Below are 14,775 nucleotides of genomic sequence, written 5' to 3' on the forward strand. Positions count from 1 at the left end.
AAACGCAAGGACCACTGGTTTTTTCTGTTTTGTTTTGTTTTTTAACAATTGGCCTGCTCCTTCGGGGAAAGGAGATTCACCCTTGACGTAGGAAAGCCTTCCTTCCTCAGAGCTCTGAATCATTTCCCAAAGAGGCCCAGGCCAGCCGATCAGCAGGCTTCAATTCTGATCCTTTCCTCAGGCCTTTGACTTATTTAACATCTCATTTATTATTGATCAAATTTAGATGCTTTTATTTTTCACATGAGTTCCACCATTGGTGAAATGAAACATTTGGTCAAAATAACAAAATCGATTAATAAAAGAATTAATAAGTGATAAACCCTAGGAAGTTCAGATAATTATTCAAGTTCTATTTGTCTGGTGTCATTTCTGGGCGAAACGTAAACTACTTCTGACTTTACCTAAGAAACTCTGGACATTTTCTTCCATATGACATTTCCCTAAATAAAAAAGACAAATAGCTGGAAGGTTGGCTGGTACATTTTCCTTTTTAATACTAATTCTTCTGTATACCACATAGCATGGCACACAAGCAATTTGCTTCTTAATGCATACATTTTGATAGTAAGTCCGGTTATGAATTAGGGTGAACAGTGGGGAATGTGGAAAGCTAATTATTATAACCATATTATTTTCGATCTACTTATGCTATTGATTTCCTTTGTTTCGTTTGTCATTTTGCTGACAGTGAAGATGAAACACTGCTTATTCCTTAAGTAGATTTCAATGTACGAAAGAAATTGGCCGCCTGGCTGCTTGCTGTTCAGAGCTGAGGCCACCAGAACTCGATGAGCAATTTCTCTATGGATAAGCTGGCCTGAGGGTTCAGAGGCGGGAGACAGGGCTGGTGGCCCCTCGCTTTCACCCTGAAATAAAAACTGGCCTATCATTCAGACCTCGCCATCTCCTGTGCAGCTCAGACCACGGCAGCCAGCTCTGATTTTTCTCTTATTTAGAGATGGCCGGGAAGAAGAAAGAAGCCAGGTTTATATGTGGGACCAAGGGTTTTTTCAGACTTCTCCTCCGTTGTGTCTGTGAAATAAAGAACATGTCAGTTAATAACTGGCCTTACATGACAAAGATAATTTTCTAGGGTCAAGTTGCACCACTAATTTTTGCAGATTTTAATCCTCTTAGAAAGAAAGTCTACTTATTTACTTAACTATCCTGTGTGCTTCTAGGGTAAAATATGTCAAAAACAGGAGGTGGTGCTCCAGAAGGGCATGGGTGGAAGAGCTGAAGCTTTAGAAATACTTGACTGGGCCTGGCCGGCGTGGCTCAGTGGTTGAGCGTCAACCTAGGATCCAGGAGATGGAGGTTCGATTCCCGGTCAGGGCACATGCCTGGGTTTCGGGCTCGATCCCCAGAGGGGGGGCGTGCAGGAGGCAGCCGATCAATGACTGTCTCATCACTGATGTTTCTCTCTCTCTCTCCCTCTCCCTTCCCCTCTCTGAAATCAATAAAGATATATTTTTTAAAAAAAGGAAAAAGAAATACTTGACTGGGCAGCTATTCATTCTGTCATTCAACTGCCCAAACTGTAAAGAATTGGTTAAAACCAAACAAAACAACGAAGCTTGCTAGCTTGCTAGGTTGTTGTAAGGCATAGAGATATTGTATAATAATATCATCAAAGTCCAGTGACTTACAGAAAAATAAAATTAAGTGATGATCCCACAAATGAGAAATAAAAGTTAGTTTTGAACTGGATGTTTTCCGAAGACATACATATAAAATGTTAAGCTCATCTGATTTAAAGATTCAGATCAATAAGTGTCTGATATTATCAATAATGCTCAGCCAATATTTACGGTACACGTCAATTTGATTTTATGGCCTATTATGGGAAAGAAGAGAGAAAGAAGATAAAGGGAAGAGGTGATCTAGAGAGTTAGAAGGTAAAGAAAAAGACAGAATGAGCCCCAAGGGCAAAATTTAAGCCCCTAAAGATCCCTTAGCGTTGGACACTCACAGGCAACGTGACTGCTCCTCTTTCTCTCGAAGACAAGGTGGGAGGCTTAGTTTCCCAGATCTATCTGCTGAACAGCAGAGGCCACTTCCTAACTTCACTGATCTTTCTTTCTTTAGTTTTCTATGTATTTAATACCAAAATGAGGTAAAACAATGCAAATATGGGGCATAAAATACAGGAATTATAAAACCCCAAACAAATACTCTCTTATTACCAGTTAGCTTGGGATTATTTGTACCACTGTGTTTCAGCCATTACTTAACAAATGAAAAGTAAATGATACTATTTTTATAAAAAAAACTCTTCTATTGCCCCAAATTCTTATTCAAATAATTGGTAGAACCAATGATAACAAAAGTCATTCGCAGTCTCACGAAGGGCACGAGGTAACAGAATTATGGTCAAGTTCTCGACACTAATTAAGTAAAGCAGCTCGTTGTTGCTGTTGTAGCTCCGTTTGTGACCTGTTGCTCATTTAGGTGCAGACCACAGCAATTCAAACAGAAATGGGATACACCACGGAATTCTTCTTTTTTTTTTTTTTTAATATATGTTTATTGATTTCAGAGAGAGGAAAGGAGAGGGAGAGAGAGACAGAGACAGAAACATCAATGGTGAGAGAGTCACTGATCGAGCCCGCAACCGGGGCATGTGTCCTGACTGGGAATCGAACCCCGATCGCCTGGATCCTAGGTCGAAGCTCAACCGCCGAGCCACGCCGGCCGGGCTACACCATGGAATTCTAAGTACTGACTCACCTTTTCCTGTTGAACATGACCTCCCTTTTTCCTCCCAGGAATGCCATCTGAAGACTCCTTTATCACCTCTGAGCCAATGAGTGGAAGGAACCTTAGACTAGTGGGGCTGGGTACCTGGAAGCCATAAACAAAGAGTAAGACATACTAAAGTGGCTACTTCTGAAATGTGAATTCAGGGGTGGGGGACAGGGAGGGAGGGGTTCCAACTGCTTTAAAATATACTCCCCTTCACAGTTGCCACTATTAATTCTTAATAGTTCACCCTGCCATCATCGGTAGCTTAAGCGTTTGATACCCACACAGTGAAGGTGTTTTTGGCAAGGAAAAGTAACGTTTTAAGAAATAATAAGTTAATCAGTTTATTTTGTTCTTTGGATTCCACATGTAAGTGAGATCATGGGATATTTGTCTTTCTCTGCCTGGCTTATTTCACTTAGCGTAATAGTCTCCAGGTCCTGGAGCTGGGGGGTGGGGGTGGGATAGAAGGGGTCAATGGGGAATAAAGGAGACATCTGTAATACTTTCAACAACAAAGGTTAAAAAAGAAGAAATGATAAGATTAAGTTGAAGTGTGTTATCTTCAGTTTATTACTCTTGGTTAATTAATTAGTTCTTTAATTTGACAGAGGTTATCTGGAATGGAGATTTGAAGGATTAGTGAGGATTTGGAGGGAAACAAAGGATGGATGAATTCTGGGCAGAGGGGCAGCACAGACAAAGTCACAGGAGAGGGTAAAATACTGATGCTTAAGGAATGGCAAGTCATTTGGCCTGGCTGGAATATAGGGAGCTGGAACATGGGAGATTGTGGTAGAAATGAGGTCAGGCTGTTCAGGCAGGGGCCAGGTCGTGAAAGGTTTGTATGCCAGGCCAAAAGCATTTGGATTTTATCCTGTAGGTAATGAAGAGCTAGGGTCAAGTTCAAAACAGTATTCTGTGGTGTTGTTCAATGTGGAATGCCAGAGACCAGTGATCAAGGGCACTGACACACAGAACCGAAGACTTCTCTGGGATTGGACACAGCATCGGTCAACTTGGTTATGTAATTTTCTCCCAACCTGGCTTGATAGCCCGGGGTCAGGAATGACATGTGAGCTTCTCTATTGTTCCCTAACCACTCTAGTCCTAGAAACGGTCAACTCACCCTATATATAGGCAGAGAACCAAAAACAATCCCCGCCTCTTTGTTTTCAGTCATGAAACTTTCCAAGGAATATTTTCGAATCTGCAAAACGGAGGAGTGAATGTTTAATGAAAAGGGTACATCCCATATATGGCAAAATTCCTGGGTTCAAATTCTGACCATGCAACTTATTAACTGCATGACCTTAGGCAAGTTTTTCCCTGTTTAATATTTATGAGGTTCAAATGAGATGGTGTGTATAGTAAGGTACTACTAAAATGAAAGATTTACTATCATTGTATTATTACTGATAATATGTCATAAATTAGCCAAAAAGAAGTAAATAGAGAAATAATACGTAATTGATAATGAAAAGAAATGGGCAAATGAGATCGCTGGTAAAAATCAGAGGTTCCTAAGTGAAAGGTACTTTAACTCAACATTAGTATTAAACCTTTGTTATCTTACCAACCAATTGAGAAAATGAAGGTGTGGTAAGAAGAGGGCAAGCCTTGTAATCTTGGGAACATTTGTTTTAAGAGCTTTAAGATCTTTCTAGAGATTTCCCCAAATTTATTTGTTTCAGTTAAATTATTTTTAAAAAATATTTCTTATTTTTGGTGAGCAGAATAATGGCAGCCAAAGATGCCTGCACCCTACTCCCCCAACCACCAACTTGTAAATATATTGCTTCACTTGGCAAAAAGGACTTTGAGGTTCAGAACTTTGAGATGGGTCATCCAGGTGTGCCTGATCTCACCATAGGATTTTATCAAAGCACAAAACCTTTCCTGTTGTGTCAGAGCCATGTGACCACAGATGAGTGGTCAGGAAGATGCAACATGCTTTGAAGGTGAATGAAGGGGCCACAAACTAAGAAATAGGAGATGCTCCCCTAGAGCCGCCTCCAGGAAAGGAGCACAGTCTGGTAGCACCTTAGTTTTAGCCCCAGGAGACCCAGGTCAGACTTTTGACCTGCAAACAGTCAAATAATTCATTTGTGTTGCTTAAACTACCGAGTGTAATAATTTGTCACAGCAGCAGAAGACTAACACACTCTACATATCTAAATTCAGGAAAACAAAAGTGAAGTGTTTGCAGGCGTTTGTTTTTTTTCAAGTTACCTTGGGGGAAGAAAGAGACTTGAAAAACTTAAAATCATGTTCCACTTTAAAGGGCTTGGTAGGTGCACGTTTGAAGAGCAAAGACATTGAGCTCATTTTATCCCACCTGTATACAGAGACACAAGAAAAACTGTTAAGTTCCTACCCACACCTTTTCTCTCTGTGCCCCAAACTCTCCAGCTTCCATGCTATCAGCCTGATGATGCCATCTTTGCACTTAAGTCTTATTTCACTTGGCTTTCCAGATTTCCCTCCAGGTAAACTAAAGAGATTTCTACTAGGCCCGAACATTCCATGAAGTTAAATTCATTAATAGCCACTGGAGAAAATACTGTAGAGTAGGGATGAGGAACCTTGGGTTCAAAAACCAGTGCTTGGTATTTGGGTCACTTGGGGAAGCTTCCGCTGCAGTTAAAACTTACTGATGCATATATTTAAAAAGCCATAACTGCCAGGCCGGTGTGGCTCAGTAGTTGAGAGTCAACCTATGAACCAGGAGGTCATGGTTCCATTCCGGTCAGGGCACATGCCCGGGTTGTGGACTTGATCCCCCAGCAGGGGGCGTATGGGAGGCAGCTGATCAATGACTCATCATTGATGCTTCTATCTCTCCCTCTCCTTCTCTCTTCCTCTCTCTCAAATCAATAAGAACATATTTTAATAATATATCTCCACTCATTTAAAAAAATAAAAAGCCATAACTAAGCATTAAAAACATTTAAAAAATAATATCCCACAAGCATCTCAGACTTCAACCTGTCCAAAACCAAACTCACTGTCTTTTTCTTTTTCTTTCTTTCAATTTTATTTTGTGTTGGTTTCAGGTGTACAGCTTAGTGGTTAGACAGTCACATACACTATTTTTCCCTTCAGACCTGCTTTTCCTCTTGTGTATTTTGTCACAGTGATTTTGGTAAAGTTGAACATCTTTATGTTGGCCCATAAAAAAGCTCATCTTGCTTTAGCCTCTATAAACTTTTCTTGTTTTATTTTTTACAATGTCCTCCTACTTGCTCCCTGAACTCCGAGCCTTGAAAGACTATATAATAGTCTTTCCTTATTTTGTGCCTTTGCTTACGCAATTGCCTCTTTGGTCTTTTTTATTTGGATAAATCCTGTTTGCCCCTCTGTGATTATCTTAAGAATTGACGTTCTTAGCAGTGCTATTATACTGAATTAGACATTTTTGTGTACTCTTCTGCTGGATTGCAAAATTACTGAAAAGCTTCCAGTTTTTCATGTTTGAATTCTCCCCTCCCAGCACAGTTACAGTATCATAAGAGTTTAATTCTTGTCTGCTCTCTAAAGGAAACCCAATGGTCTTACCTTTGCCGGTCAAATATCAGAGGATATTCGTATTTTTGTTTCTGCTCTGTGAACTTGCTTTCTTCTTTTATTTCTATGGGATACTCATTAACATCACAAGGCAAAATGAAATCACCTGTCTGTGAGATGTCAAAGGATCTTTGCTGTCCAAAATATCCACAGTAATGGCCATTGAGGGCATGCCAGAGCCTGAGGAAAGGCAAAAGGTAGGGAGAACAGAGTAACCGGAAATCAGTGGAAGTTATTTTGTTACTGATCAGATTTTCACTGGTCCATCGTGGATTTTAAACTTGAGCCCAAGAACTCTTCTTATTAAATATATGGAGCTAATCATAACATGAACATTTTTATCAGTTAGAATTCTAACCTACAACAATTTTGGGAAATGTCGATTTGAATCTATACTTATGATATCCGTTCATTAAAGCTGGAAAAAAAGAAACAGATTTCACCCCAAATAACACTGCTCATTTAGTCTAATCGGAACCCACACCGACGGACAGTGTATTAGTTAAATTAGATCTTCGAATGGGTGATATCTCAGCTGTCTACTTTCTGAATCAGCATCAACAGAACGTGCCAGAGGAGATACCTCCAGATGCTTTTACTATGACCAAAATCCTCTCAACCTCCATCCATGATTCCTACTACTGTGGAAGCACCATACTAATTTTACAACTGGGTTCTGAAATGGGATCGCAAAAGAAGAGGCTCTTCATCCATATGCATTATTTCACCATCAATTCATTCCTAAAGGTCCCTCTAAATAGTTCACATTATTTATTTATTTATTAAATGTATCTTTATTGATTTCAGAGAGGGGAAAGGAGAGGGAGAGGGAGATGGAAACATCAATGATGAGAGAGTCACTGACCAGCTGCCTCCTTCACGCCCCTGACTGGGGATCGAGCCCGCAACCTGGGCATGTGCCCTGACAGGGAATCAAACTGTGATCCCCTGGATCCTAGGCCGACACTCAACCGCTGAGCCACACTGGCCAGGCAGTTCAAATGATTTAAAGCAGCGAGTTTCAACCAGTGTGCTGCAAGAATTTTTAAAACATGTGATACCTGACTACTTAGGGGCACTGACTCCTTTTCCCTAGATAGCAAATTAAAAAGATGACAACCGCCAACACAACAATAGCCATACAGTGTAAATGAATCAAAATTATTCCTGTTTTTTGTGTTTTTTTTGCCAGATCGGCAAAAAATATATTTTTTGGTGTGCCACAGAATTTTAGTAATTAGTTTATGTGTGCCCTGAGATGAAAAAGGCTGAACATGTCATTAGCAGGAGCAGGTGCCCTCTGTCTTACGGGAAGACAAGACAGTATTTGGAAGATCTTCCTTTTGTCTTGATTTCAACCTCAGAGCAGCAAATCACAGCAACAGTCACCATGTACCTGCTGCAATGACCCAGGAGAAGCATAAACTAAATGAACTAAGAGCAGATTCCACACAGAAGCTAGAGGCATGGGACTAATTGAGGCCAACTCTAAATTCGTTCTACGTAGGCAAGGATGGAAGTAACTTTGGTTTCCGTGTTTGTGGCAGTTCCTATTCCATTTCTCCCAGATGACGGATCCTCCAGCTCAGCCTGATGTCCTGGGCCTCAGATGTGAATCCTTAGGCCCTTCTATGCTGGGACCCAGAGGTAAGCCTTGGTTATGCTTTTTCCTATTATAAAACTATAATCTTTTTGACAAACAAGTTTGGAGTGTTAAAACTACTTCTTTAGAAGGTGACTTAGGATGTGGCTTAGTGATAAAGAGCGTGTATTCTGAGATAGCTGTTGATAGAGCTAGGTTTTAAAAACTGAGTACCTGGGAAGATCTTAACTCGAAGGAATCATAAAAGTAATTTGTCCATGTCAAGGCTGCTTGGTTTGAGCAGGGACTGCTTGTAACAACAGAGGTGTGCACTCATGTGATGTGTGTGTGTGCATGTGTGTATGTGTGTGTGCATTACAATCCCCAATTAACACATCTGATGTCAGGCAGCTGAAAATAAGCCGGAGCAGAGACCCGAGGGACAGAATTGTAAAAAACATCTATAATGATGTAATGTCATATTCTTAATTTTCCCTATGAATAAAACAGCAGATCTCCCTTCTGACTGAAGAAGCAGCTGTTTGCCCCTGAACAGGACCTTCCCCCGACCTTGAACTCAACATTTCTAAAAGTTCTCCTTCATCTTTACACATTTTAAATATTTTCCTCTTTTAGTGACTCCTCTCTCAATGAATGGCACATTTTTTAATAAGCAACAATTTGTCTGAATAAATGTCATGGCATTTCTTTTCTATTCATACATATTTGTGTTTTTAGCATTTTATGTATGTATATTTAGCATTATCTAGGCAATTAAAAACAAGTAGGCTTTGTACGTCATGGTGACTATAGTTAATATACTATATTGCATATTTGAAAGTTGCTAAGAAAACAGAATTTCAAAGTCCTCATCACAAGAGAAAAAAATTTATAACTATGTGTGGTGGTGGATGTTAAGTAGACTTGATGTTAACTAGACTTATTGTGGTGATCATTTTGTAATATGTACAAAAATTGAATCATTATGCTGTATACCTATAACTAATGTTATATATAAATTATACCTTAATTAAAAAATAAAAGCTAATTCTGAAGAGAGGTTCTCTAAAGGATGTACTTGACCGAAGTCCTGGTGTAAGTCATCTCAGTTTGCCCCTTTCCAGCACTGTGCCAACCCTTCTGAATCAGGTGAGGCAGCCGTGAAAGAAAAAAAAAAAGGTAGGTTTTGCAAAATCAATCACATTGTCACTGAAACAATGAGCTCGCTTGCACTTTTCTCAATATTAGTTCTTCTCTTTTATGACTTTTTTATGACTTCTGTGCCTCTTTCTGTGGTCTTCCCTGGGCTCATCTCTCTGAGCTATCCACCTGGCTTAGTTCTTTGAAAGAAGTCTACAAAAAGCACTTATTGAGAGCAATTTTCTACATTGTAACATAGATGAGCATGGCATCTCATTTCCTTAGGCATGGGAAAGAGTTCCAAATCAATGGCCATCTTCTCAAAGTTGTTTTGTGCCACTTTCATTTGTTGGTTTATTTATTTTAGTCAGTTAAGATTGCATTTAGGGTGTGCACTAAAACTTTAGGTTAACATAGCCTTCCTCGCATGCTCAAAGCCCTGAATTCAGTGTGAAAGTCCATACCTTACTGAGCCATCGACGGAGGCAGTGAGCACCACTTGCTTTTCTTCTACATAGATTGCTTGGAGAATTTCTAAAGCATGAGCACGCCAGGCAAGCAGCTGCTTGAATTTCTAGATGGTAAAAATAAAGCATGTACCTTGGAATAAGTATGTGCTGATCAAAATTCAATCTTGAGCGAAACGTTAATCATTAAAGAGCTCAGCTCATGAGTGAATGGTGTGGGCATATTACCTTTTTTCAATTGCTGAAAAATGCTTTCAAATCAATTCCACTATTCTCCTAATTCATTAGGAGCGTATAACTTTGTTTTAAATACTTTGTCTGAATTTTGAAAGGTCTTGGTTGCCAGTTGGTAGAAAGCCATTTACAAAAAATGACTTGTGTTAAAATTAATAATAGAATATTGATAATCATACCAAATAGGAGAAAACAATTGGATAATATTCTACCTATACACGGTTCAAGCATATGATTGTTTTTGTTTGGCTGACAACATACTTGATTACAGGACATTTATAGCTGTTGAATAACTGAAATGTTGTGCTTCATAAGCTGAACCTTATAGTTTTCCATTTGAGACCACTATGAGCTATATTTGGAAAGAGCATTGGGTTAGAGAGCGAGAACCCCGTTTCTGACCTTGACCTCATCATTAACTGTCTATGTCATTTTAGGCAAGCCACTCTCTGATCTGCTCTCTGCAAAGTAAACATAATCACATTAATGCTAAATAGCTGAATTTTATAAAGACAACAATAGATTCTTGGAAACCAAAAAACCTCCATAGATAAAATGAAATAATGTTTGAGACAATAACCGCTTTAAAATGTTCTGCAAGAAATCCAATCCTAATTCATAAGTTAATACCTATAATCCAAAAATAAAGCATTTCTATTTAAGCTCATGTTTAGCTTTTGGATATGAAGTATTAGCTTAAAGGGAAACAAACCTATGCTAAAATAGTGTTTCCTGCTGTACTCTTGAATTAGTGTTGAGTCTTTATAATAAATGTATATATTTGTATATCCACGTACACAGAAGAAGTGCTTATTTTATGGTTATAAAACAAGATGGTGACATTTACACTACATTAACACAAAAACTAGGACATGTATGTTTGAATTACAAGAGGGATTTAGACTAGATATGAGAGTTTCCTAAAAATAATAATGGTTGGACATGAGGTTAGGCTTGCAAGGAAAGGTTATGGAATTTTCTTCTACGAAGATATATAAGATATAAAAGCTGACTGTGGAGGACTAGATGATGTATAAACCCTTTTAAGCTCTGGGTTTCTGCATAGATTCTCACAAATAAGTCAAAAGATGAAGTAGGTGCAAAGTGACCAGGGGCTGGCTCGCTCACTCACTCACTCATCCCTTCTTTTCACTAGTGGACCATTGTTATTTATCATATAGCTTAAGTTTCAGTAGTAGTAGGAGGAGGAGGGGTAGGGAGTCTTGGCTTGTAGATCTTTCGTGATGTCTAGCACAGAGAAATGCTCAATAAATATGTGCTGATTCACAAATTAAACTAAGACTAAAGTTCTTACCTTTTCATCATGAGGTGGATCCAGGAAGGAGCCAATACTGCAAAGGATAACATGCCCTTCTGTATAAAATTTAAACATCGCAACATTTAATTGGGCATTCTGTTGTCTAAGTAAATGCTACCTAGACTGCCAAGATATTTTGACTCAGGCATTTATAATGGTAAATAAAGCAGAATCTGAGAAACCAGAAATGAAAGAAGAAATTTCGTATCAATTTTTATATGTAGGATTCTTTTTTGTTTCTGACTTAATAAGTCATAATGAGGTTGCCTTATACAATCTAAGTGAGAGTTCTTCTAAGACATCAGTGTAGATGAAATAGGAATGAATACACCACAACCAAAGGGAGTTCAAACTATTATGGAAATAATCTTCCTACAATCCAAAGGGTAGTTACGACAACTAGACTTTTAAAGGCAACAGTGACTATCCCTGGGTGTATCATATTCAAACTGCAGAACGTCAAAGATAAAGAAAAAAATCTTGGAAGAAAACAGAGGGGAAAAATTCACCTTACTTACAGAGAAGCAAAGAGAAGAGTGACATCTGACATCTCAGAAACCATGTAAGCAAGAAGAGAATGGAGTGAAATATTTAAAGTGTTAAGAAAAAAAAACCCACCAACCCAGAATTCTGTATCCTTAGAAATTATCCTTCAAAAGTGAAGGAGAAATAAAGGGCAACAAAATCAGATAAAATAAAGATAACCTTAAATATAGAGACAGACTCATAGGTAGAGAGCAGGCAAACTCATGGACATTCATTGTTCTAGTCATTCAGCAAGCCATCCACAGCACCCTCAACACTCTCATTTGAGCACCCCTCTTACACTTTTGAACCAACACATGCCACATATTTTCCTTTTTATATCTTGTAGGTTGAGATACCTGTGGCTGACTACATAAGGGTAATAATGACTTACCTACATTGCCAGTCAGTAGTATCCTGGCACAGGAATCAGTATACAGACATGTCAGAGAAATGGCAGAGTGTTTGGTAAATGGTAGCATATCTTTCAGTAGTCTTCCCTGCATGAGGTATAATAACAAATTCTATAAAAAGTTCATACTGGGGTGGAGTTTCTCGGTAAGTAATCTATCTAAAGAATTATGTCTATTACTGAAACACAAGTCTATTTGTAATAAAAGCAATTTGAAATTATCCATAGGAACTCATTTTCTTGAAATTAAATATTCATAAAGATGTAGACAACTATGAATGATTACCATCTGGACTCTGATTATCATCGATCATTTCTACACTTGGGGGTTGTTTTCAGGACTTTGCATGCCCCTTTCCATGCAATTCCTCAGACCTCTTTTCCAGTTATACGTTCTTTTAAACAATCATTCTTTTTCAGGTTTAAGTGTATCTCACTTGCTTTAAACAGGAATATTGTAGCTGCCCTTTTAGAAATATCTATTTTTGAATATCAGGGCAAGATGAGAGATTGTAAGAGATTCAAATTCAGCAGCCTGTTTTTAGCACTTAGTATGTCAACATTGAGAAGAGTGTCCACATGCATTGCCTCACTTAGAAGGAGCATCCCAGCTGGAGAAAAAAGAATTTGAGTCTGTTGCTCATTTCCTGAGATTGTTTGGATGTAATCTTTTCCCCTCCTAATTCTCTCACTCACTTATTTCTCTATCAGAAAACAACAACAACAACGCATTGCTCCAATGCCAAGATCATCTCAGGGAAAGTTATTGTCACAATACTTTGTCTTCAACCCAAGAGTTTCCCCTAATAAGCTAAAATCCACGGACTTGGAGGTTTTATCCAGCACAGCGATGCTGCTCTTTGTTGTTGGACTCCACTACATGTCACACAAAACTGTTGCTTTCTTCTGGGTTTCCATCTAGAAAGGAGCCTATGAGTGGTACGTCCTCTCTTCCATCTCTGTGGACTTCACTAGCATCATCACCAGTCTACTCAAGATCTTTCCTTCCATCATCTTCTGTCCTCCAAGCTCAAACTTCGCCTACCTTCCACCCCAAGTTATTTAAAAGCTTCTAGTAGTAAAAGTTATATGTATTTTTCATTATGAAATGTTTAAGGACACCCAATACAATGTAATGGCTTCTTCTAATAGTTTGGATAACTAAAAAATTATGGATACTCAACATTTGAGTATTCTTATATTACTTTACTATAATACATCATTAACATCCTCTGATATTCAGGGGCATGTACTCATAGCTCAATTTAAAGAAAAGATAGATGTGAAACAGTTAACTTGGCACTTTTGATGATTTGATCTCGAGTTACAAAGCGGGCCTGTTGTAAAGTTTGAGTAGCATGTTCAGTGAGCAGGCAGCAAAACCAGTAACTCGGCTAGGAGGTAAAAAATACTAAAATCGGATGCTCTATGGAAGCTTGGGAGGCTAAGGTGCATTTAGTAATCCTTTTGCCTCTCTTATCCTTTGCTATTCCAGGTAAATAACGGGCCTCGTCACCTCTATAGTCCATAAGCGGAGGTGTCCATCCTCGTGAGCAGTGACCAGCAGAGGTAGCTGAGCCTCCGTAGCACCGGTGCCTCCAACATGTTTTTTCTCCACTGGTTGCTCTCCCACGGTGATATCTGTTGGCTCATCTATTGAAAAATTAATGAGCTGCCACAGTGTTTGCTATATTTGGAATTCAAAATTTTATAGGACGCAACAGAGGAGGCAGGTAGGAAATACCACAAACAACACATTCTTTCTCCTAGATTTTTTTTTTAACCCAAGAGAATTTCCACCAGGACAGAGGATAACACAAGCATTACCAAATGGAATACCATACTGCTGGAAAAACCTAAAGAGCTTATTTTTGGCCCTATTGCAAAGCCCCTTCACTGTACCTAATAGCTAAAACTATATAAACATCCAGCTTAAGTGTTCCACATACAGAATGGCCTATGAATCTAGGAGAAGTTTTAGAAAAATGAGCTGGAGATTAAGAGCCTTGGTAATAGTTTGGATTTTTAAAATCTAGAATTAGCATTTCAAAGGGCATGATCGTAATGGAAATTCTGCCTCTTCGGAGCTGAATCCTACAGCTCCCCAACACTTAGTCACACAAAGACTATATATTCATTAAGAGTATTCTGTCACCCAAGCTCCCTATTGCAAAGGAATCGTTTGGTATAAGGAAGAGTGGTGACTTCATACTGACCTTTACTGTCACCGTCATGTATGCTCTGTTTGCTTCCCTGGATTAGGGTAGAAAAAAGATATTTCTATGACATTCACATCGTAAGGGAGTGAAATCTACTGGATCAGTAGATCTTTCAGATAGTTAATACATTCTAAGCATTAAAGTTATTTTTGAATTAATTCTTTGAAATACGCATTGCAGAGATTTTCATGTTTGTACGTTGGGTACCTGTAATACGACATTTTCCCGTGGCTGAGAGTAATAATGAGAGTAATTAAATGCCCACCGCATGTCACGTTCTTGGTGTTATTTCAAATTCTATTAACGGCCATGCAAGTTGGTCATTTTCCCCTGACGAAGAAATGGAAACTCAGAGATTACGCGCTGTCTCCAAAGCTAATCAGATAAATGGAGCACTAGGATCGGATCCTCAAGTTCAAGTCCATCTGACTCCCAACGTTTGTATAAGCTTGCTCTTTCCACCAGGCCAGTGGTTTTAAAATAGTTTTTATACTGAAAACTTCCCTTTAAACAAAACCCTAACTAGGAGTGTCATGTGTAAAAATATGCAGAACTGTAACTGA

General features: G+C 38.8%; 1 protein-coding gene across 1 annotated transcript in view; it reads right to left on the minus strand.

Annotated features, from left to right (window-relative positions):
- Positions 1 to 470: 470 nt before the first annotated feature.
- The window catches only part of WDR64 (WD repeat domain 64), a gene marked incomplete at its 5' end in the record, with an annotated part of 54,984 nt that continues 40,679 nt past the window's right edge, over positions 471 to 14,775 (minus strand). The window contains 10 exons of the mRNA XM_081124041.1: positions 471 to 1,035; positions 2,734 to 2,847; positions 3,878 to 3,958; positions 4,981 to 5,086; positions 6,307 to 6,495; positions 9,502 to 9,611; positions 11,054 to 11,112; positions 11,976 to 12,081; positions 13,510 to 13,646; positions 14,210 to 14,246. Coding sequence (XP_080980167.1) covers positions 952 to 1,035; positions 2,734 to 2,847; positions 3,878 to 3,958; positions 4,981 to 5,086; positions 6,307 to 6,495; positions 9,502 to 9,611; positions 11,054 to 11,112; positions 11,976 to 12,081; positions 13,510 to 13,646; positions 14,210 to 14,246 — 1,023 coding nt within the window. The 3' untranslated portion in view covers positions 471 to 951. The remainder of the gene's footprint in view (positions 1,036 to 2,733; positions 2,848 to 3,877; positions 3,959 to 4,980; positions 5,087 to 6,306; positions 6,496 to 9,501; positions 9,612 to 11,053; positions 11,113 to 11,975; positions 12,082 to 13,509; positions 13,647 to 14,209; positions 14,247 to 14,775) is intronic.

Source organism: Miniopterus schreibersii, assembly GCF_964146895.1.
Source record: "Miniopterus schreibersii genome assembly, chromosome: 21".
In the NCBI taxonomy this organism is placed as follows: domain Eukaryota; kingdom Metazoa; phylum Chordata; class Mammalia; order Chiroptera; family Miniopteridae; genus Miniopterus; species Miniopterus schreibersii.